At 47.9% G+C, this 25,623-nt stretch overlaps 1 protein-coding gene and 2 non-coding genes across 6 annotated transcripts in view; 2 read left to right on the top strand and 1 right to left on the bottom strand.

Annotated features, from left to right (window-relative positions):
- LOC126260836 (collagen alpha-1(III) chain-like) overlaps positions 1-25,623 on the top strand; it is a 224,543-nt gene that overhangs the window by 141,743 nt on the left and 57,177 nt on the right. For all 4 annotated transcript variants that reach the window (XM_049958236.1, XM_049958235.1, XM_049958234.1 and 1 more), the window contains exon 4: positions 14,200-14,497. In XM_049958236.1, the coding sequence (XP_049814193.1) occupies positions 14,200-14,497 (298 nt within the window). The remainder of the gene's footprint in view (positions 1-14,199; positions 14,498-25,623) is intronic.
- On the bottom strand, positions 22,426-22,500 carry Trnas-cga (transfer RNA serine (anticodon CGA)). Its single transcript has one exon. It is a non-coding gene; the product is annotated as a tRNA-Ser (tRNA).
- Positions 22,610-22,684, top strand: Trnas-cga (transfer RNA serine (anticodon CGA)). Its single transcript has one exon. It is a non-coding gene; the product is annotated as a tRNA-Ser (tRNA).

Raw genomic sequence — 25,623 nt, 5'->3', positions numbered from 1 at the left:
AAAAGCAATGGTCCCATAACACTCCCCTGTGGCACGCCAGAGGTTACTTTAACGTCTGTAGGCGTCTCTCCATTGATAACAACATGCTGTGTTCTGTTTGCTAAAAACTCTTCAATCCAGCCACACAGCTGGTCTGATATTCCGTAGGCTCTTACTTTGTTTATCAGGCGACAGTGCGGAACTGTATCGAACGCCTCCCGGAAGTCAAGAAAAATAGCATCTACCTGGGAGCCTGTATCTAATATTTTCTGGGTCTCATGAACAAATAAAGCAAGTTGGGTCTCTCACGATCGCTGTTTCCGGAATCCATGTTGATCCCTACATAGTAGATTCTGGGTTTCCAAAAACGACATGATACTCGAGCAAAAAACATGTTCTAAAATTCTGCAACAGATCGACGTCAGAGATATAGGTCTATAGTTTTGCGCATCTGCTCGACGACCCTTCTTGAAGACTGGGACTACCTGTGCTCTTTTCCAATCATTTGGAACCCTCCGTTCCTCTAGAGACTTGCGGTACACGGCTGTTAGAAGGGGGGCAAGTTCTTTCGCGTACTCTGTGTAGAATCGAACTGGTATCCCGTCAGGTCCAGTGGACTTTCCTCTGTTGAGTGATTCCAGTTGCTTTTATATTCCTTGGACACTTATTTCGATGTCAGCCATTTTTTCGTTTGTGCGAGGATTTAGAGAAGGAACTGCAGTGCGGTCTTCCTCTGTGAAACAGATTTGGAAAAAGGTGTTTAGTATTTCAGCTTTACGCGTGTCATCCTCTGTTTCAATGCCATCATCATCCCGGAGTGTCTGGATATGCTGTTTCGAGCCACTTACTGATTTAACGTAAGACCAGAACTTCCTAGGATTTTCTGTCAAGTCGGTACATAGAATTTTACTTTCGAATTCACTGAATGCTTCACGCATAGCCCTCCTTACGCTAACTTTGACATCGTTTAGCTTTTGTTTGTCTGAGAGGTTTTGGCTGCGTTTAAACTTGGAGTGAAGCTCTCTTTGCTTTCGCAGTAGTTTCCTAACTTTTTTGTTGTACCACGGTGGGTTTTTCCCGTCCCTCACAGTTTTACTCGGCACGTACCTGTCTAAAACGCATTTTACGATTGCCTTGAACTTTTTCCATAAACACTCAACATTGTCAGTGTCGGAACAGAAATTTTCGTTTTGATCTGTTAGGTAGTCTGAAATCTGCCTTCTATTACTCTTGCTAAACAGATAAACCTTCCTCCCTTTTTTTATATTCCTATTAACTTCCATATTCAGGGATGCTGCAACGGCCTTATGATCACTGATTCCCTGTTCTGCACATACAGAGTCGAAAAGTTCGGGTCTGTTTGTTATCAGTAGGTCCAAGATGTTATCTCCCCGAGTCGGTTCTCTGTTTAATTGCTCGAGGTAATTTTCGGATAGTGCACTCAGTATAATGTCACTCGATGCTCTGTCCCTACCACCCATCCTAAACATCTGAGTGTCCCAGTCTATATCTGGTAAATTGAAATCTCCACCTAAGACTATAATATGCTGAGAAAATTTATGTGAAATGTATTCCAAATTTTCTCTCAGTTGTTCTGCCACTAATGCTGCTGAGTCGGGAGGTCGGTAAAAGGAGCCAATTATTAACCTAGCTCGGTTGTTGAGTGTAACCTCCACCCATAATAATTCACAGGAACTATTCACGTCTACTTCACTACAGGATAAACTACCCCAGACCCATCCCCCTCTCCTCTTCCCCTCCCCAGAGGTTGCCACGCCCTCTCCTCTGGGTGGTGCTCCTCCTCACCAGCCAAAGAAGTGCCCCCTTTCTTCAGCACCCTCCAGTGATGGGGCTCTCTCCTGGGACTCCTTCCCCCAGCGTTTCTCAGACCAGAGGCCTGCTACCTCAACTCAGCCGTGAGACACACAGTCTGTGTGCCTGATCTGTTTTGGTCCTGCTCTCCCTCTGTGCCACGTCTTTCTCAACCTATGAAACAGAAGAACAAGAAAAACAAGTCTGAGGACAACGCCTCCTCAGTGCCCCCAGAGGAGCTATCTCCCCCCTCGAAATCTGACATCTTTCTTACTTATGGATGTTACCACATCCTCGTTTGCGATGGATGGTGACCAGATGGCATGACTGGCTCCAGCCCATTCGCCTCCTATTTGGATACCTGCTTCATGATTATTCAGTAGTATTGTAATGGTTAGTTCCATCACTTCCCAGAGTGACAATCCATTATTGCCTTTTACTCGGCAACTTATGTTGTTCTTCAGGATCTTTTCGTGGATAACGTGCTTTCTACTGGAACAGGGTCAACCCTTTGAAGGCTTCTGGTGGCGTCTGCACATTAGTCCATACTGATATCGTTAGTACATTGATCTCACTTTGTATCCCATTGGAAGTGGTTGCTGCTCGGGTACACTTGGACTCTGCCATCATGGTTTGCAGTCTCTGTCCCCTCCTGACAGGCCACACATACTACCACCCTAACTGATCTCCTTCAGCAACCCCCCTTCCTTCCTTACATCTCACCGAGCGAGGTGGCGCAGTGGTAAGACACTGGACTCGCATTCGGGAGGACGACGGTTCAATCCCGCGTCCGGCCATCCTGATTTAGGTTTTCCGTGATTTCCCTAAATCACTCCAGGCAAATGCCGGGATGGTTCCTCTGAAAGGGCACGGCCGACTTCCTTCCCCATCCTTCCCTAATCCGATGAGACCGATGACCACGCTGTCTGGTCTCCTTCCCCAAAACCAACCAACCAACCAACCAACCTTACATCTCGGTACACTTGGACTCTGCCATCATGGTTTGCAGTCTCTGTCCCCTCCTGACAGGCCACACATACTACCACCCTAACTGATCTCCTTCAGCAACCCCCCTTCCTTCCTTACATCTCGGTACACTTGGACTCTGCCATCATGGTTTGCAGTCTCTGTCCCCTCCTGACAGGCCACACATACTACCACCCTAACTGATCTCCTTCAGCAACCCCCCTTCCTTCCTTACATCTCGGTACACTTGGACTCTGCCATCATGGTTTGCAGTCTCTGTCCCCTCCTGACAGGCCACACATACTACCACCCTAACTGATCTCCTTCAGCAACCCCCCTTCCTTCCTTACATCTCGGTACACTTGGACTCTGCCATCATGGTTTGCAGTCTCTGTCCCCTCCTGACAGGCCACACATACTACCACCCTAACTGATCTCCTTCAGCAACCCCCCTTCCTTCCTTACATCTCGGTACACTTGGACTCTGCCATCATGGTTTGCAGTCTCTGTCCCCTCCTGACAGGCCACACATACTACCACCCTAACTGATCTCCTTCAGCAACCCCCCTTCCTTCCTTACATCTCGGTACACTTGGACTCTGCCATCATGGTTTGCAGTCTCTGTCCCCTCCTGACAGGCCACACATACTACCACCCTAACTGATCTCCTTCAGCAACCCCCCTTCCTTCCTTACATCTCGGTACACTTGGACTCTGCCATCATGGTTTGCAGTCTCTGTCCCCTCCTGACAGGCCACACATACTACCACCCTAACTGATCTCCTTCAGCAACCCCCCTTCCTTCCTTACATCTCGGTACACTTGGACTCTGCCATCATGGTTTGCAGTCTCTGTCCCCTCCTGACAGGCCACACATACTACCACCCTAACTGATCTCCTTCAGCAACCCCCCTTCCTTCCTTACATCTCGGTACACTTGGACTCTGCCATCATGGTTTGCAGTCTCTGTCCCCTCCTGACAGGCCACACATACTACCACCCTAACTGATCTCCTTCAGCAACCCCCCTTCCTTCCTTACATCTCGGTACACTTGGACTCTGCCATCATGGTTTGCAGTCTCTGTCCCCTCCTGACAGGCCACACATACTACCACCCTAACTGATCTCCTTCAGCAACCCCCCTTCCTTCCTTACATCTCGGTACACTTGGACTCTGCCATCATGGTTTGCAGTCTCTGTCCCCTCCTGACAGGCCACACATACTACCACCCTAACTGATCTCCTTCAGCAACCCCCCTTCCTTCCTTACATCTCGGTACACTTGGACTCTGCCATCATGGTTTGCAGTCTCTGTCCCCTCCTGACAGGCCACACATACTACCACCCTAACTGATCTCCTTCAGCAACCCCCCTTCCTTCCTTACATCTCGGTACACTTGGACTCTGCCATCATGGTTTGCAGTCTCTGTCCCCTCCTGACAGGCCACACATACTACCACCCTAACTGATCTCCTTCAGCAACCCCCCTTCCTTCCTTACATCTCGGTACACTTGGACTCTGCCATCATGGTTTGCAGTCTCTGTCCCCTCCTGACAGGCCACACATACTACCACCCTAACTGATCTCCTTCAGCAACCCCCCTTCCTTCCTTACATCTCGGTACACTTGGACTCTGCCATCATGGTTTGCAGTCTCTGTCCCCTCCTGACAGGCCACACATACTACCACCCTAACTGATCTCCTTCAGCAACCCCCCTTCCTTCCTTACATCTCGGTACACTTGGACTCTGCCATCATGGTTTGCAGTCTCTGTCCCCTCCTGACAGGCCACACATACTACCACCCTAACTGATCTCCTTCAGCAACCCCCCTTCCTTCCTTACATCTCGGTACACTTGGACTCTGCCATCATGGTTTGCAGTCTCTGTCCCCTCCTGACAGGCCACACATACTACCACCCTAACTGATCTCCTTCAGCAACCCCCCTTCCTTCCTTACATCTCGGTACACTTGGACTCTGCCATCATGGTTTGCAGTCTCTGTCCCCTCCTGACAGGCCACACATACTACCACCCTAACTGATCTCCTTCAGCAACCCCCCTTCCTTCCTTACATCTCGGTACACTTGGACTCTGCCATCATGGTTTGCAGTCTCTGTCCCCTCCTGACAGGCCACACATACTACCACCCTAACTGATCTCCTTCAGCAACCCCCCTTCCTTCCTTACATCTCGGTACACTTGGACTCTGCCATCATGGTTTGCAGTCTCTGTCCCCTCCTGACAGGCCACACATACTACCACCCTAACTGATCTCCTTCAGCAACCCCCCTTCCTTCCTTACATCTCGGTACACTTGGACTCTGCCATCATGGTTTGCAGTCTCTGTCCCCTCCTGACAGGCCACACATACTACCACCCTAACTGATCTCCTTCAGCAACCCCCCTTCCTTCCTTACATCTCGGTACACTTGGACTCTGCCATCATGGTTTGCAGTCTCTGTCCCCTCCTGACAGGCCACACATACTACCACCCTAACTGATCTCCTTCAGCAACCCCCCTTCCTTCCTTACATCTCGGTACACTTGGACTCTGCCATCATGGTTTGCAGTCTCTGTCCCCTCCTGACAGGCCACACATACTACCACCCTAACTGATCTCCTTCAGCAACCCCCCTTCCTTCCTTACATCTCGGTACACTTGGACTCTGCCATCATGGTTTGCAGTCTCTGTCCCCTCCTGACAGGCCACACATACTACCACCCTAACTGATCTCCTTCAGCAACCCCCCTTCCTTCCTTACATCTCGGTACACTTGGACTCTGCCATCATGGTTTGCAGTCTCTGTCCCCTCCTGACAGGCCACACATACTACCACCCTAACTGATCTCCTTCAGCAACCCCCCTTCCTTCCTTACATCTCGGTACACTTGGACTCTGCCATCATGGTTTGCAGTCTCTGTCCCCTCCTGACAGGCCACACATACTACCACCCTAACTGATCTCCTTCAGCAACCCCCCTTCCTTCCTTACATCTCGGTACACTTGGACTCTGCCATCATGGTTTGCAGTCTCTGTCCCCTCCTGACAGGCCACACATACTACCACCCTAACTGATCTCCTTCAGCAACCCCCCTTCCTTCCTTACATCTCGGTACACTTGGACTCTGCCATCATGGTTTGCAGTCTCTGTCCCCTCCTGACAGGCCACACATACTACCACCCTAACTGATCTCCTTCAGCAACCCCCCTTCCTTCCTTACATCTCGGTACACTTGGACTCTGCCATCATGGTTTGCAGTCTCTGTCCCCTCCTGACAGGCCACACATACTACCACCCTAACTGATCTCCTTCAGCAACCCCCCTTCCTTCCTTACATCTCGGTACACTTGGACTCTGCCATCATGGTTTGCAGTCTCTGTCCCCTCCTGACAGGCCACACATACTACCACCCTAACTGATCTCCTTCAGCAACCCCCCTTCCTTCCTTACATCTCGGTACACTTGGACTCTGCCATCATGGTTTGCAGTCTCTGTCCCCTCCTGACAGGCCACACATACTACCACCCTAACTGATCTCCTTCAGCAACCCCCCTTCCTTCCTTACATCTCGGTACACTTGGACTCTGCCATCATGGTTTGCAGTCTCTGTCCCCTCCTGACAGGCCACACATACTACCACCCTAACTGATCTCCTTCAGCAACCCCCCTTCCTTCCTTACATCTCGGTACACTTGGACTCTGCCATCATGGTTTGCAGTCTCTGTCCCCTCCTGACAGGCCACACATACTACCACCCTAACTGATCTCCTTCAGCAACCCCCCTTCCTTCCTTACATCTCGGTACACTTGGACTCTGCCATCATGGTTTGCAGTCTCTGTCCCCTCCTGACAGGCCACACATACTACCACCCTAACTGATCTCCTTCAGCAACCCCCCTTCCTTCCTTACATCTCGGTACACTTGGACTCTGCCATCATGGTTTGCAGTCTCTGTCCCCTCCTGACAGGCCACACATACTACCACCCTAACTGATCTCCTTCAGCAACCCCCCTTCCTTCCTTACATCTCGGTACACTTGGACTCTGCCATCATGGTTTGCAGTCTCTGTCCCCTCCTGACAGGCCACACATACTACCACCCTAACTGATCTCCTTCAGCAACCCCCCTTCCTTCCTTACATCTCGGTACACTTGGACTCTGCCATCATGGTTTGCAGTCTCTGTCCCCTCCTGACAGGCCACACATACTACCACCCTAACTGATCTCCTTCAGCAACCCCCCTTCCTTCCTTACATCTCGGTACACTTGGACTCTGCCATCATGGTTTGCAGTCTCTGTCCCCTCCTGACAGGCCACACATACTACCACCCTAACTGATCTCCTTCAGCAACCCCCCTTCCTTCCTTACATCTCGGTACACTTGGACTCTGCCATCATGGTTTGCAGTCTCTGTCCCCTCCTGACAGGCCACACATACTACCACCCTAACTGATCTCCTTCAGCAACCCCCCTTCCTTCCTTACATCTCGGTACACTTGGACTCTGCCATCATGGTTTGCAGTCTCTGTCCCCTCCTGACAGGCCACACATACTACCACCCTAACTGATCTCCTTCAGCAACCCCCCTTCCTTCCTTACATCTCGGTACACTTGGACTCTGCCATCATGGTTTGCAGTCTCTGTCCCCTCCTGACAGGCCACACATACTACCACCCTAACTGATCTCCTTCAGCAACCCCCCTTCCTTCCTTACATCTCGGTACACTTGGACTCTGCCATCATGGTTTGCAGTCTCTGTCCCCTCCTGACAGGCCACACATACTACCACCCTAACTGATCTCCTTCAGCAACCCCCCTTCCTTCCTTACATCTCGGTACACTTGGACTCTGCCATCATGGTTTGCAGTCTCTGTCCCCTCCTGACAGGCCACACATACTACCACCCTAACTGATCTCCTTCAGCAACCCCCAATCCTTCCTTACATCTCGGTACACTTGGACTCTGCCATCATGGTTTGCAGTCTCTGTCCCCTCCTGACAGGCCACACATACTACCACCCTAACTGATCTCCTTCAGCAACCCCCCTTCCTTCCTTCCTTCCTTCTCCTTGGCGATTTTAATGTCCATCACTGTTGTGGGGTCCTCCTCCTTGGAGATTTTAATGTCCATCATCATTGCGGGGAGTGCTTCTTCACCTAGTCAGGAGCTCCTCATTGACCAATTTCCTGTGCCTTCTTAATGATGGTTCACCTATTCATTTTAGTGCTGCATATGGCACTTTTCTACTATTGATCTTCCGCTCATTTCACCTCCTCTTCTTTCTTCCTTACACTGGTCACCACACAATGAACTCTGTGATAGTGGCCACTTCCTGTTGATTCTGTCGTTCCCTTCTCACCTTCCACTGGGCTTTCCATCATGTTGACCTCTATATACCTTCCAGTTCATGTTTCCATCCCCTTTGTGAGGTAGTATTGATGAAGTTGTTCATGATCTGCCTGATAAGACCATCCACTCTGCTGCCATTATGGTTCCCCACTTGACAGACCGTTTGTCATGGGCCAGTTCCATGATGGAGCATGACCACTGCTACCACTATCTGTGATCATCGTTGTGCCTTGCAACATCTTAAGTGGCACTCATCCTCCACTGGTCAAATTACCTTTAAACATCTTCACGCCAAAGCCCATTACTTAATCAGACAGAACAAACAGGTGTGTTGTGAACAGTTTGTCTCCTCTCTAGGTTCTGCTGTTGTATCATTATGAGTGTGGGCTACACTCTGCACCCTCAAAGATTGTTAGTGGCTGTCTTCCATTCTGGGTCTTGCTTTCCAGGTGGGCTTTATATAGATCTATCTATTCTCGCGGAACACCTCACGACTTATTTTGCCATGATATCAGCGTCAGCCTCCTATCCAGCTGCCATCCTCCTCTGGAAACAGTGGCCTGAAGCTTCCTGCTTCTGTTCTACCCATTGTCAGGTAGAATCCTACATTGAACCTTTTATGGAATGGGACCTTCTTCTGGCCCTCTCTTCTTCCCACAATTCAGCTCATGGTCCTGATTCCATCAATAACCAATTCCTTCAACACTTCAGTCCTCCACAATACCAGTATCTCCACCAGGCATTTAACGGTATTTGGCTCTAAGGCATTCCCCTCTCAGTGGATGGACAGTATTGTGGTTTCTGTCCTTCAATTGTGCCAATGATTCATGTCCCTTGATGGTTACCAGCTCATCAGCCTGACCAATGTCCCCTGAAACTTATTAGAATGGATGGTGTCTCATCAGCATAATTTGGGTCCTTGAATCTCAGGACCTTTTATCTCCTTACCAGTGTGGCTCTTGGGAGGGGTGTCTCCAATCGATCATCTGCTTTGACTGGAAACCGCAGTTCGGCAGGCCATTTCTCAGCATCGCCATCTTTGATGTTTGTAAGACTTACAAAACAGCCTGGCACCGTCGTATCCTCCTTATGTTCCATGAGTGGGGTCTTTGGGGGCCCCTTCCGATTTTTATTCGCTAGTTCCTGTCCCACCGGTCGTTCAGAGTCCAGGTTGGCACTCTTCTCAACTCTCCACCGACCCAGGAGAATGACAGTCCACATGGCTCTATATTAAGTGCCTTTCTTCATTTCCTAATCGCTATTAATGGACTTATGGCCTGTTCCAGACCATTGGTCACCCATGCTCCGCATGTAGATAATTTATGTATTTGCGCTAGCTCCCACTCTGTGGCCTCTGTGGAACAACAGCTCCAATGTGCCATCTGGAGCGCTTTCACGTGAACTCTCTCGCATAGTTTCCAGTTTTCTCCCCTTAAGTTGACGGTATGGCATTTCTGTCACCGTACTATGGACAATTCTGATCCAGAGCTCTACCTAGATACCCCACGCCTGACTGGTCCCCCAGCTGCGTTATTCGGGGCTTCTCTTTGACAACAATTTTACTTGGTTGCCCCATATCTGTCATCTGATGGTTGGCTGTTTGCAGAAACCCAATGTTCTTCGCTTCCTTGCCTACACCTCTTGGGGCACGGATCATTCGACCCTTCCTCTCCTTTGCCAGGCATTAGTTCTGTCTCATCTGGACTGTGATTGTTAAGTTTATGAATCAACTGTCCGTTCTACACTGCTCTTCCTGGACTCAGTTCACCATCATGGCATCCGTTTAGCCACCGGTGCCTTTCACACTATCCCTGTTGATAGTCTTCTGGTTGACACTGGGCTCCCTTCCCTTTCGATTCAGCGATCCCAGCATCTGGTTTCCTATGCCATAATTATGTGCTCTTCCCCTACTCATCCCTCCTATTCTGTTCTTTTCATGGCTTTGGGCCATCGCCTTCCTACCGCCCACTCTCAGGTGGGTTTACCAGTGGGCTCAACCTCGCTTTTCCCTCCCATGACTTCCATCTCCCCTCCTTGCCCTCTTCCCCATATTCTCTCGTGACTAGCCCCCCTTGATTAGTTCCTCAGGTGTGGATTCACATGGATCTCTTCCAGGGTTTGAAAACCTCAGTCGTTCCAACAGTGTTCCATTGTTTGTTTCGAATGCTATTGTCTTTACACCAATGGCTCTAAATCCGCTGATCATGTCGAATATGCCTTCACATCTTTAGTTGGCATGGAACGCCATCTCTCGCCTACCATGTGTAGGTTTTTACTGGGGAATTGATGGCCATCTATTGGAGCCCCTCGTTTTATTAAATGATCCTCCCTCACCCTAATGTGTTATGTCCAGACCCAATGAGTCTCCTTCAGGCTATCGCTTGTTGTTTTTTCCACTGTCACTTGCTCTCTGCCATCCACGACCTTCCAGCTGATCTTAGTGATGTTGCTTATTCGGTTGACTTCCTTTGGGTTCCTGACTGCGTGCGTATCCTGGGTGATGAACTTGCTGATCATCTGTCTGGGTGAGGGGGGGAGGGACATCCTCCCCACGCCCCATTCTCATTGACCTCTCCAGGGGCAGATTTGTGGTTTTGCATCAAATCCGTTTTTGTTCAATCATGGGCTGATTCTTTGGAGGCCGCCCATCAAAGAGACTTCCACTATGTGCCGTTCTTCCCTCTGCCTAACTGGCAGAAATATACCATCCTCTACCATCTTCATATTGGTCATACTAGGTGGAGCCATGGGTTTTTACCCTGCAATGAGCAGCCCCTCCCCTTCCTTTTTTAGTTGTGGGGCTCTACTTACAGTAATCCATATTTTGCTGTACTTTCCCCCTCCTTTTGGATCTTTGCACTAAATATATCCTCCCACCTTCCTTGTCTGGGGTGTTAGCGGACGACCCTTGCATGGTTACATCTGTCCTTAGTTTTCTTCTCGAAAGTCGTTTATACCTCAGATACAAGTTCTTGAATTTTCCTCCAGAATTTGAGTGAGCATAGACGTTGGTTATGAAGGCCACGACCTTGCGTCCCCACCTGCGAGCCTTTTGCTACATTTCGTCTTTGGTTTGTGCTGTTTTATTTCCCCTTTTCTTGTGTCTTCTTCCCCTGGTGTTGCGCCCATTATATCGTGATAATGGTGTGGTATGGTATGGGTGTCGGGACGGTTCAGTGGCAGTGCTGGTGTCTCACCAGGCGTAGTGTTTCTGGGACACCCCAGCTCTGCCCGTTTCCGCTCAGCCCCCTCCTGTTCTTTCCTCTTCCTGCTGCCCTGACATCCTCTTTCCTCCTTTGTTTGCACATTATCCCTTCCCCTTTACTGGACCCTGCTATTTATGTCGTTCGTCCCTTTATATCTGCCATCCTAGTTAATGGATCGATCACCTTGCTGTTTGGTCGCCTACCCCAAGTCAACCAACCAACTCGCTGAAAGCACTGGTTCATATGATTCAAGCCTAAGTAAGAGGGCGTTCCACAAGGTGTCTAGTAAGTAACGTGACTCATTTTTTTCTCAGCCAATCTCGGTTGAAAAAAATGCGCAATTTGCTGTGTACACTGTGGGAGATTCTCGCTTCAGCCCCTATGCAGCAGTTTCAAGATAGGTGGCAGCAATATACGTAGCCTTCAAAATGGCGTCTGTAATGGAGTTGCATTCCAAGCGAACAGCTGTCATTGAGTTTCCTTCAGCAGATACCCAGAGCATCGCAGATATTAATAGGCGCTTGTAGAATGTCTACGGAGATCTGGCAGTGAACAAAGGCACATTGAGTCGTTGGGCGAGACTCTCTCATCACCGCAACAACGCCGCGTAAACCTGTTTGATCTCCATCGGCGCCCGCTGGCCGCATACAAGCTGTGATTTCTGCAGTATTGCTATGTGCGGACACTCTCAAAGGAGGTCACTGACAAACTGCGATCAAACACCTCGCTGCTCAGCTGGCCGTCTCCTTTGGTAGTGCTGAAACACTCGTCCACGGGTTGGGGTTCTCAAAGGTGTGTGCCCGCCGGGTTCCTCGCCGCCTAACAGAAGACTTCCATTTCTTTGGCCTAATGGAGGTTGCACTCCGTGGGAAGGAGTACGTGGCTGATGGGGAGGTTATTGATGCAGCAAACTTTGTTTCCAACGTCGGCCAGTCGAGAGGTACAATGACAGAACACAGGCCCTTCCAGTAAGGTGGCGTAAGGCCTTCGCATTTAATGGAGATTATGTTAAAAAATAATGTTTCGTAGCCAAAAGAGTGGAGAATAAGACAGTGTACTGGAATCAGGAATAAAACGAACCTGTGCAACGTGGTGGTTAAGTGCAAGACGGTGACAAGTGAAATAATAAGTACAGAGGACTTGGAAGATACAACTAATTTATTACTGATCAACAGTTTAACCCAAAGGGCACAGTATTTACCCAAAAACTTCGTACAAGTGTCTCTTATTCACAAATCAGAAAAATACATTACACAATACCTTTCTAATTGAATTAGGTGCAAACAAGAACTTCTTCTAAGCGCTTCAATAATAAAAAGTAAAATCAGTTTCATTTAACAAGGGCACTTGAATAATAAAGGTGGAACAAGTTTCTTTTGAACAGGATACACAAGTCAAAAAAATACATTACACAAAACTTTTCTGATTGAATTACTTGCAAACAAGAACTTCTTATAACTTCTATACTACCTGTAACCATTTCAATAATAAAAAGCAAAATCAGTTTCATTTAACAAAGGACACTTGAATAATAAAGGTGAAATAAGTTTCTTTTAAATAGGTCACCTGGGCAAGCGCAATAGGACAATTGACTTAATTTCCAATTTCCACTACCCATCAAGTATTTCGCTAAGTTCAACTCCCGCTGCACGTAAGGTATAATTCAGAACACTAGTCTTCTTCCTTTATGGTTTTGAAGGTAAATGTACAAGCAGTATAGCAAACGGAACAGACGCCTTGGCGTGCCAATGCAGGGGAAACTTAACTTAATACAAGATCCCCACTCACTGCAACCGGAAGAACTCAGTGGCTGCCGTATCAATTGCCATTTTCCCCGCGGCCAAAAGAACCTCCGTTCCCTCTGGTACTGGTCGGCCAAGGCGTCGTACTCCGTACATCGATTTAGACACGGACTAGGTGCTCGCTGCAGTGCTGCAACAGAAAAGCACACACAGCCACAGCCAAAAGAAACAATGTTAACAGCCACAGAATACAGTAAGATAAAATTCTGCAAAGATAGATCACATCAAGACGAAGGCAAATTAAAAATGGTTAAAAGCATTAACTGTAGACTTCAAATTTCAAAATATGTAAAATTGCCCCAGCACAAACAGACTAGTTTTAAAAGGGCAACGATAATACAAAGAATAATATTATTACACCAGTACGTCGCAGTTCCAATACAATATTGACACTCATAAGAAAAGGTAGAAGCTAGTGATAACACGGGTAGGCCCGATTGCAAAACTATAAAGCTTGAATGTCTACTTCTTCAATAGACAGCTGCGTGGTACATAGTTCTATTCCATTAGCCAAAATGAATAACACATTGCTCAGCGTCCTGTGTAGAAGACCGTGGCCCAGTCACGCCTCAAGAACTTGCAATAACAGGCCCGCTTCCGCACTCCGAGCCACATACATCGGTCAAATCCAGCTAACTCCACGCAAACACAAGTTTCACCCTCTGAGCAGCGACACGTACCGGCCGTTACGAAGCCAAAATCCAGTCTGCCCGCCAGCCCACCAGCACCACCACCGGCCAACGAGGCAAAGATAAGCAACGCCAGAGGGAAACAATCGATCCGGGTGAATCGAACGGAGAAAGCAACTGGCGCCGGCGCCTCTCCGCGTATCACCCGTTTTCAGAAAAGAAGTCTTGCATTACTTATAGAAAGCCCCTCGTACTAGGAGACAAGACTGTCGTCTCATCACTCCGCTCGTTCCTGGCTAGTCAAGAAATGTATCTTTTCTAGCTGATCTGTGACAATGCACCTGTTTCACAGGTTCCCAAGACTTACCAGGGGTCAGTAAGCGGTCGAGTATCTCGCAAAATTACGCAGGTAAGAGGTGACTGAATAGCACGTGTTTTGTGACACGCAGGCGCTGTCGTTCGCCGGGCCGCGGCTGTACGACTTCTGCGCGGGGCTGCGGGTGTTCGTAGTGCGCCCGGCCCGGCGCGGCAACTCGCTGCCGCCGGCGGCCGGCAAGCAGTCCCTGGACGCCGCGCTGGCGCTGGACCTGCGGCCCGCACACGGCCGCACCAGGAGGCAGGCGCCGCAGCAGCCGGCGCGCCGACACCGCGGCCAGACGCAGTCGCAGTACCTGCACACCAACGGCGGGCAGGGCGACGGCCGCGCAGAGGCCGAGTCCAAGCCCGACCTGTCCAGGGCCTTCGTCGGTGGGTACCGCGCTCCTTTAGTTTATCATCCACTTGTTATCGACACGAGCCCAAATGCAATTGAGGAGCTGCTATTAATCGCATACAACTTTCCTGTCTGAAACGTTGACAGCAGTTCGGCTGCTCTAGCGCCTGAGGGTTAGGCAACCCTCACCACTCTGGAGTAACACGTTCGACAAAGGTTCGTGGGGGGCGGCACAGAAGATGTTGCCGAACTGGGAAGTCTTAGAGGGACCCTTTGCCGTTTTATTCGTACACATGTTAATGTTACACCCTCCTCCCCATGATCACGCCATATTAAGGCGCGAAAAACGAGGGATGAAAAATCATAAGTACCCTCTCCTGCTTCGGATCACACTCAGATTTCGTCGAATGGTTTTGAACAGCCCCTAGTTGCTCCAGCCTGTACACGAGAGCAAAAATTGCAGTTAAGCTGCAGTTCAAAGAGGTGCCATCAAGTTTAATGGGGATGTAGCACCGTAAATTCCTTAGAGACAGTTTGAACCACCAGAGGGTGTCAGGAATGTCAAAGTTTGTAAAGAACATGTTCCTGTTGCTCATCGCACTGCGAACTGTCGTTTCCGAAAGCAAAATGTTTGGGAATCAACAATCAAGGGAAAGGGATGGTTTCATTGACGCACTTTATGCCACCGCCTGACGCCTCTTCGTGTCGATTTTGAGCGGCGGTGTGTCTGAAACATTTTCCTCAGCCGCCCATAAGAAAACTATGTGATTTCAACGCTGGGTATCGCGTTTATGACCTCCGTCAAAAGACGTCCAAAACAAATGGGTGAAATGTGAGTAAGACGGACTGTAACGACCTTCCCATTGTGTGAGATATCCACGTTGGCGTTGGGCATAACTGTAATGAAATATGGTGCCAATGTGGCATCAGTAACCCACCGTTCACCTCACGTGAACTTTTGAGTTGTGGCCTTTTTTTGGATGTATCGACATCTTGCTCTTTGAAGCATCGCAGAGCCTAAAGGTGACGTTGGAAGCACCACGCATTTGCACCATTACAGGGAAAGGTTGCAGGCATTTTGAGCCACGTTTCAAGCTTATGCGTCACAATGGAAGATAATTATGCGGTTTCGAAAAAGTGATTCTTCAATTTTGTTGCACAGTGTGTATATATAAAAGTCGTTGTATGTGTGTATTCTCATGAACCACTGGATCAATTTCAGCGATATTTGGTACACAAAATACTTACTGTCTGGTGGGGTAAGTACCACCTAAGTCCCATAGGGGTGAGAGTGGAGGTGAAAAAGCATTGGTAATGGCTGATATCTAGACTGTCCCACATGACTGGCATGTTGTGGAGATAGTATCAGAAAGTGTTTCAGGGAGTACATGTGCATAAGGGCACAGCTGAGGTGACAGATGGCAGAAGGAGGGGACGGATTGTGAGAGTGAAAGGAAGAGATGGGCAGAGAAAGGGAGGAGGAGAAGATGGACAGATAAATGTGGGAGTATGACAGAGAGAAATGGAGAAGGAGCAGATGGACAGATAGAAGGGGAAGGGTGAGATGGAGAGTGAGAGAGGTGAGTGGAGGAGATGGAGAGAAGGAAAGGGGGGGAGGAGAGGGGTAGAGAAAGTGAGGAGCAGGAGAGGGGCAGAGTGGGGATGAGGAGATGGACGGAGACTGGGGGGAGGAAATGGTCAGAGAGGGGGAGGATGCGATGGACAAGGTGAGTGGAGACGAGGAGATGAACAGAGGGAGAGGGAAGGAAGATATGATGAGAGGGGAAGCAAGGAAGGGACAGAGAGAGGGGAAGAGGAGATGTAGGGAGGAGGAGATGGTCAGAGAGATTAGGGGCGAATGAGATGGAACGACAGGGGGAGGTGGAGGCGGTGGGCAGAGAGAGGAGAGAAGAGGAGATGTGTGCTTTATGTATATGCCACATGGGTAAATGGATGACGCCGCAGGTAGAACGCTAGTCAATTATAAAAGACAACAAGCGTCGCTGAAAAGGTTCAGCGGAAGTTTTGTCAGTGAGGGAAGTTGTTGCTCATGACTTGATCTATGAGCCCCAGACGTTTGGCGCAAAGACTCTGGCTTTGTATGTAGTTCCGACGTCAGAAATAGAATTTTATGTCTGACGTGCGACTTGTGGCACCTCTACAGTTTTAATTTATAATGGTCATTGGGCACTCTGCAGGCGATATCTGCGCTCGCTAACAAATACAAATGTAAGATCTCATATTGTACCGGTGCTGATTATATTAGAGCAACAGTCATAACGTTGTAACTGTCACTTCGGAAAATCATCAAGCAGCGACTGTGAAACTTTATGATGGTGTTTGTCCTTCATCACGTACTTACCCGTCAATGAGACTCATTTTTTCCAACGTTGTTTAGTTTGGCGGAGACACTGACTGTGTAAATTTGGGTTTGTGTCGTCCAGAAACCTTTACAACTCCAATATCATCTTGTCGTTACTCTGAAAATGCCTGACATGCTATGATTTCTTCATCCAAGGAAGAAGTCACTGGGTGGCATGGCAGGGGAATATTGGATGTGGGGACAAAATTCGAGTCAAAAGAAGCAAAATGTCTTCTGGGGCACTGTCGTGAAGCAAAAACTCTGCCTTAACCAGAATCCACCTTTGTTTCTTCTTGTCAGCCTCCGGCAACTTCGTCAAGAGATTTCGATAGTATGCTCCTGTGCGAGCATAATCTGTTAGTACCACACAAAGGCATTCCCAAAAAATAGCGCCACCTCGCCCGATGATGTTAGAGTCCTCGCTGTTGGATTCGGATTCTCCGCCAAGCTGCAGTACCGATATCGGGTTTCAGATACGAGTACTACAGCTGGCTGGTAGATGCAGTTCCTCGTGGCTGTACAGACGGCAGTAGCCGAGAGTTCCTTGAGTTTGTCCTGCGGCACAGTTCTGCGCTTAAATAAGGGCTATCTTGCATACATTTTACCACATGAAGTCCGCCCCCGGTAGCTGAGTGGTCAGCGCGACAGACTGTCACTCCAAAGGGCCCGGGTTCGATTCCCGGGTCGGTCGGAGATTTTCTCCGCTCAGGGACTGGGTGTTGTGTTGTCCTACTCATCATCATTTCACCACCATCGATGCGCAAGTCGCCGAAGTGGCGTCAAATCGAAAGACTTGCACCAGGCGAACGGTCTACCCGACGGGAGGCCCTCGTCACACGACATTTCATTTTTTTACCACGTGAAGCCTTCAGACCGTACCATCTGACATAGTGTTAAATTATTGCCTGTGTTTTCTCTCTTTCGGTATTCACTCTGCTCTTGTACACTTACGACGACTGTGCTGCGTTTTGGCCTCCTATTCTAACCAGCTGTTCACTAAGTCAACCATTTCCTTCTCAACCATTCAAAAGTACCGTTCGTTCCACGGGACACCGCGTCACTGGGTACCAGGTGAACGTTTGGTACCTACGAAAACTAGGATTGGAAATTTGCCTTTTTGGGTAGCAATGAATTCACATACTTCCACTGCTTGCTTTGCTCCTTTGTCTTGGGGTCATAGTCATAAATCCAGTACTTATTCGTGGTGATAAGGCGTTTAAATAAGTCGTCTGGATTGGCCAGACACATCTGCAACATTTCCCTTGCTCTTCGTTTTTATGGTCTTTTATAACAATGGGTGTGAGCAGTCTCGAAACTCAGTGGGCGGCGACATCTGCCATGATCAAAATGTCGTACAAGATGTTAAAAATTGGGGCATGACTGATATTTCGCTTTTTACACTAACCTCGAGATTACGGTACGGCGGTCTACGAGTAGCAGGCCATTCACATCTCATGTAATTCCCAGTTCTTCTTAGAGCGCTGGTCTGCCATATTGTTCTTCGTCATTTAGACTTGTTTGACCACAATGGAAGCGTCTGCGTCATCTAACTACCGCGTCATATTAGGGTGCATTGTTGTCGTACACTTCCATTAGATGAGTACGGATTTTAGCAGCGTTGTCCCCTTCAAACCCAGGCTAATTACCACCCGATACTCCAGTTTATCAATGGGCTGCACAGTCTTGTTCTGGCTTCTCTAGTGCCGTGCTACGGTACTGTGGCGCGGGTAGTCCATTGTGTACCACAACTGCACACATATAACTGCAAACAGCCAAAAAATTAATTTGAAACTTTGAGTAAAACTTTTTGAATGCTTCTCGCTAGTATGTTTCCCAAGTGTAGTGCATTGTCAACAGGTTCTAAAGATGACTACTACATCTACATTTAAATCTACATCTCGATGGTTACTCTGCACTTCACACTTAAGTGTTTGACAGAGGATTCACAGACTCAATTTCAGACTCTTCCTTATCTTTTGCGCTCTCTAATAGTAAGCAAGGGAACAAAATACACTCCTGGAAATTGAAATAAGAACACCGTGAATTCATTGTCCCAGGAAGGGGAAACTTTATTGACACATTCCTGGGGTCAGATACATCACATGATCACACTGACAGAACCACAGGCACATAGACACAGGCAACAGAGCATGCACAATGTCGGCTCTAGTACAGTGTATATCCACCTTTCGCAGCAATGCAGGCTGCTATTCTCCCATGGAGACGATCGTAGAGATGCTGGATGTAGTCCTGTGGAACGGCTTGCCATGCCATTTCCACCTGGCGCCTCAGTTGGACCAGCGTTCGTGCTGGACGTGCAGACCGCGTGAGACGACGCTTCATCCAGTCCCAAACATGCTCAATGGGGGACAGATCCGGAGATCTTGCTGGCCAGGGTAGTTGACTTACACCTTCTAGAGCACGTTGGGTGGCACGGGATACATGCGGACGTGCATTGTCCTGTTGGAACAGCAAGCTCCCTTGCCGGTCTAGGAATGGTAGAACGATGGGTTCGATGACGGTTTGGATGTACCGTGCACTATTCAGTGTCCCCTCGACGATCACCAGTGGTGTACGGCCAGTGTAGGAGATCGCTCCCCACACCATGATGCCGGGTGTTGGCCCTGTGTGCCTCGGTCGTATGCAGTCCTGATTGTGGCGCTCACCTGCACGGCGCCAAACACGCATACGACCATCATTGGCACCAAAGCAGAAGCGACTCTCATCGCTGAAGACGACACGTCTCCATTCGTCCCTCCATTCACGCCTGTCGCGACACCACTGGAGGCGGGCTGCACGATGTAGGGGCGTGAGCGGAAGACGGCCTAACGGTGTGCGGGACCGTAGCCCAGCTTCATGGAGACGGTTGCGAATGGTCCTCGCCGATACCCCAGGAGCAACAGTGTCCCTAATTTGCTGGGAAGTGGCGGTGCGGTCCCCTACGGCACTGCGTAGGATCCTACGGTCTTGGCGTGCATCCGTGCGTCGCTGTGGTCCGGTCCCAGGTCGACGGGCACGTGCACCTTCCGCCGACCACTGGCGACAACATCGATGTACTGTGGAGACCTCACGCCCCACGTGTTGAGCAATTCGGCGGTACGTCCACCCGGCCTCCCGCATGCCCACTATACGCCCTCGCTCAAAGTCCGTCAACTGCACATACGGTTCACGTCCACGCTGTCGCGGCATGCTACCAGTGTTAAAGACTGCGATGGAGCTCCGTATGCCACGGCAAACTGGCTGACACTGACGGCGGCGGTGCACAAATGCTGCGCAGCTACCGCCATTCGACGGCCAACGCCGCGGTTCCTGGTGTGTCCGCTGTGCCGTGCGTGTGATCATTGCTTGTACAGCCCTCTCGCAGTGTCCGGAGCAAGTATGGTGGGTCTGACACACCGGTGTCAATGTGTTCTTTTTTCCATTTCCAGGAGTGTATTTATGGATTCGGAGGAGAAAGCTGATGATTAGTATTTCGTGAAAAGATATCCCTTCAACGAAAATCACCTTTCTTTTAATGATAACCACACTAACTAACGTATCACATCCGTAACATTTTCTTTCCAATATTGCGCTAATACAAAATGAGCTGCTCTTCTATGACCTTTTTTGAGGTCCTCCAATAATCCTATCTGGTAAAGACCCCATACCTTGCAGCAGTACTCTAGAGAAGGAAGGACAAGCTTAGCTTTTTTTACTTGATGGTTCCAATTTAAGTTGTTCGTAGTTGCAATCTATACGTGTTTAGTCGAACCTGCAAACTTTAAATTTGTGTGTTTAATCGTGTAACCGAAATTTAACGAAATATTTTAATACTCCTGTGTTGGGCGTCACACTCTCTGTTGTTCAGGATCAACTGGCACACCTCTTGTCTAAGTCAATGTGCGTTTGCTTTTGATCTTCTGATGACTTTACTAGACGGTAAACGAAAGAACAAACAACAGAAGGGGGCTGTTCAAATTGTCTCTCAAATCTTTTGTATATGGGTAAAAATAGCAAAAATTTACTTGGAGAACGACGACAAGTATTACTTCTATTGACTTGTCATCAACTACTACTGCGTCGTTTTTTGAAATGAAATCATGCCCAACTTAGACGATACTCCATAGGTACGCAATTTGATTAGAAACCGATTGTGAGCAACTATGTCGAAAGCCTTCTGGAAATCTAGAAATATGGAATCATTTTGAGATCCCTCGTCGAAAACAATAATAAATAAATTTGAATTAAGAGCCAGTTGTGTTTCACAAGAAGAATATTTTTTGAATCCCTGTTGGTTACGTGTCAGCAGAGGGTTTTCTTCGAGGCTTACATAAGCTAGGAATTTACAGCATTCCATGTCAGTGTAGTATATCATACATCGGTGAAACAATTAGAATAGTGGAAATCCGATGCCGGAAACACGAACACCACACACGTCTGGTACAACCAAGAAAGTCGCCTAGCACTTCCTAGAACTTAATCACTCGTACGTGTTGATGTATTACAAAAATCCTTATATAGCCTCCTAAGTTCTGGGACAGTGTTATTAGCAGCACGGTGGATATTATATCGGAAGAAATATCATCAACAGAAATGTCGGTTACAATCCGAGCAAGACCTGAGATCCTTTCTTAATATTAAGTAAAGAGCACCAGGAAGCTCAGTTCAGGCTACAGACAGGGAAGTCAGCCATTGACGCATCACCTGCACAGCAGTCACCGCCAGTGACAGAGGACAACGTACGAAACGCCTCAGGCTGCGGATAGAGCTTGGGAGCAGAAGGAACAAGGAATGAGGGGCAACGGAGCCAAGGCTGCCGAATGGCAAAGGGAGCGGTAAAAGAAAGAGCAGTATACCAACACATAACCAGCGCGGATCCAAAAAGCTTCAGTACGTCGGATAGTACCTGACAATGACTATGAGCTACGTTGTCGACATATTGCACCAAGAAGATATAACAATTTGGCAAAATCCCCAAGACAATGTTATAAACTAGAAAAAATCATTCATCGCTTCTAAATACAGGATATCCAGGTTAAGAATACAAAAGTATAAAATGCAATAACATGAGACGTAATTGAGATATTTACTGGCAGTTTGCTTCTACAAGTTGGTAACTCAAAATGTTTCCTGTCTTTGCTTTCGGCAGTTGGTAAGACGCGGGAAAGTGGGTAACTGCTTTTTCATGTAAATGAGCGTCAGTACCATGTTGGTTCCAAAGCAAAAGGTGTTCTGTGTGCCGTGACACAACTTCCTCGTGACGTGATATTTCAACGAGATGGCACAACATACCATTTTGCGAACGTTGTGAGAGATTCCTTGGATCAGGAGATCCCAGATCGTCGGATTGGGAGAGGTAATCCTTCGAGTGCTTGACACCCTAGACATTACACCACTTGATTTTTTTTCTGGGGGGGGGGTCATCAAGAATCACGTGTGCCGGACACCAGTTCGTGATCTGCAAGATCTGCGCCATAGCTTTCGTGCAGATATCGCAAATCTTACGACTGCAATGTTGCAAAACACTGGAGAGAAGTAGAATACAGATTGGATCCAGAATGAGATTTTCACTCTGCAGTGGAGTGTGCGCCGATATGAAACTTCCTGGCAGATTAAAACTGTGTGCCGGGCCGAGACTCGAACTCGGGACCTTTGCCTTTCGCGGGCAAGTGCTCTACCAACTGAGCTACCCAAGCACGACTCACGCTCCGTCCTCACAGCTTTACTTCTGCCAGTTCTGTAAAGTTTGGAAGGTAGGAGACGACGTACTGACAGAAGTAAAGCTGTGTGGACGGGGCGTGAGTCGTGCTTGGGTAGCTCAGTTGGTAGAGCAGTTGCCCGCGAAAGGCAAGGGTCCCGAGTTCGAGTCTCGGCCCGGCACACAGTTTTAATTTGCCAGGAAGTTTAATACAGATTGGATGTGTGTCGCGACACTAATGATGCGCTTGTCGAGGTGTATTACGTGTCAAAAGCTTTTTAAATGTCCACACTTGTAGAGATATACCGTCAATACGTTTCTCAGTACTTCTTAAGATATTAAATTTTTTACGATTAAATTTTTAATCCAGACACTCTGCACCTAAGAAAACGATTTGAAAAGTTAGTATTTTTCTCTTACTGGAAACCTCTTCCTCACTACTCATTTGAACACGGGAAATTTCTGTGTAATGTAGGTAAAACTAAACGCGAAATAAATATTTTTAATAAGAATGTAGTAGAGCACGCTAAATTTTCATTCGTGAACGAGACAATGCGTCTTGTGTTCGTTATTTAATCTGCCAACGTGCCTCGAAAGGTCAATTCGTCCTCCGATCGTATGCTCATTATCACGTTATAGCAAGACGGGTACTCAACATGGGAAGTTGCTGCTGAATCGGCGTATACCAGAGTGCCGTCATTAGAACATCCAGTCACCACACCGACTCAGAACATCGCCTTTGTTCCACAGCGCCAGTTGATTACCGCTTCCTACAAATAATGGCTCGTAGAAGAATGAAGGAGAAACCTCCACCCTTCCCCAGCATTGCAGTGTGCGGAAATTGTGGGCAAGAGAAAAGCTGGATTGGAAACTGAATCAGTTGCGACGGGTTCTCTTCACGAACGAGTGCAGGTGACACGATCGTCGTAGGTGTGGAGCCGACCAGGTATCAGTGCACGTCTAATGAAACGATCATGACAAGAAAATAAGGGAAATCAGAGCCCATACGGAGGTTCATTTACAATCCCTTTTACCCACTCGCTATTCGCGGTGTAATTGTACACGATATTTTTCAGAAAATCATTATGTGGTTCTCTGCAAATGGGCTCTCATTAAACCTTGACAAAACACAGTATATACAGTTCCACACAGGAAATGGAATGACACCATTAATAAATATAGACTTCGATCAGAAATCGGTTTCTAATGTAGAATAACCAAAATTTCTACGTGTATTCACTGATGAGGGGTTGAACTGGAAAAAACACGCTGAAGATCTGCAGAAACTTTGAGTTCAGATATTTATGCTATTAGGGTCATTGCAAATTTTGGCGATATACATCTCAGTAAATTAGCTTACCACGCCTATTTTCATTCTCTGCGTTCGTACGGTATCATATTCTGGGGTAACTTTTATCTGAGTAAAAGAGTGTTCATTGCACAAAAGCGTGTAATCAGAATAATTGCTGGAACTCATCCAAGATCATGCGACTGACACTTATTTAAAGAGCTATGGATCTTCACTGTAGCCTCACAATATATATATTCACTTATGAAATTTGTTATTAACAATCCGAACGAATTCAAAAGTAATAGCAGTGTACATGGCTACAACACTAGGAGAAAGGATGGTCTTCACTACTCAAGGTTAAATCTAACTTTGGCTCAGAAGGGGTAAATTATGCTGCCACAAAAGTCTTTGGTCACTTACCTAATTACCTAATAGCATCAAAAGTCTGACAGATAGCCATATAGCATTTAACAGGAAATTAAAATAATTTATGAATGGCAACTCCTTCTACGCATTAGATGAATTTTTGGATATAGTAAGTGGGTAATTTCCCCACCCCCCCACCCAAAAAAATTAAAAATATTAAGTGTCACGTAATATTTTGTGCAATGTAATATCTTGTATAGACACCTTTTATTAACTTGACACGTTCCACGTCATTACGAAGTGTCGTATTCATGATCTATGGAACAAGTACTAATCTAATCTCTAATCTTCGCGAATGAAAGACGGAAGTGGGCAAAAAATAACTCTTCCAGAAGTATCCTTCGCCACAAACCGTGAGGCTGCCTGCCAAGGGTTGATGAACATGTAAATTTTTCATTAACGCACAGCACGAGGGGCGTTCAATAAGAAATCCAACATATTTTTTTCTCGGCTAGTTTCGGTTGAAGAATTGCGGAATTTGTTGTGGAACGTCGTGGAATATCGCCGCTTCAACCCTACAGTTTCATATAAATTTCCTATACGTGGCGTAGCCTGCAAAATGGCGTCTGTAACGGAAGTGCGTTCCACGAAGAGGGCTGTTATTGAGTATGGCTGGTTCAAATGGCTCTGAGCACTATGGGACTTAACATCTGAGGTCATCAGTCCCCTAGAACTAAGAACTACTTAAAGCTAACTAACCTAAGGACCTCACATACATCCATACCCGAGGCAGGATTCGAACCTGCGACCGTAGCAGTCGCGTGGTTCCGGACTGAAGCGCCTAGAACCGTTTGGCCACGGCGGCCGGCTTATTGAGTTTCTTTTGGCGGAAAACGATGACGTCGTAGATATTCAAAGGCGCTTGCAAAATGTCTGCGGAGACCTGGCAGTGAAAATAAGCACGGTGATTCGTTGGACGAGGCGTCTGTCTTGATCGCAGCAAGGTCGCTCAAACCTGTCCGATTCTCAGCGCGCCAGCCGGTCGCACACAGCTGTGATTCCTCCAATGTCTGAATGTGTGAACACTCACATTCGAGGTGATCTACGGATCACAATCAAAACACCTCGTTGCCAACTGAATATCGCTTTTGGCAGTGCTGGCACACTCGTTACCAGTTGGAGTACTCGAAGCTGTGCGTCCGCTGGGTTTCTCGCCGCCTATCAGAAGACCATAAAGAGCAACGAAGGACCATCTGTGTGGAATTGCTTGAGCGTTACGACGCTGATTGTAACAAATTTTTGCCGAACATCGTCACAGGCCATGAAACACGGGTTCATCACATCGAACTGGAAACAAAACGGCAGTCCACTGAGTAGCGCCACACCAACTCTCTCCCGAAGAAAAAGTGCAAAGCTGCGCCCTCAGCCGGCAAAGTCGTGGCGTTGGTCTTCATGGACAATGAAA

Source organism: Schistocerca nitens, chromosome 5, assembly GCF_023898315.1.
Source record: "Schistocerca nitens isolate TAMUIC-IGC-003100 chromosome 5, iqSchNite1.1, whole genome shotgun sequence".
NCBI classification, from domain to species: Eukaryota; Metazoa; Arthropoda; class Insecta; order Orthoptera; family Acrididae; genus Schistocerca; species Schistocerca nitens.
The sequence above is the reverse complement of the archived record's forward strand: the minus strand, read 5'-3'. Positions and strand labels throughout refer to the sequence as shown.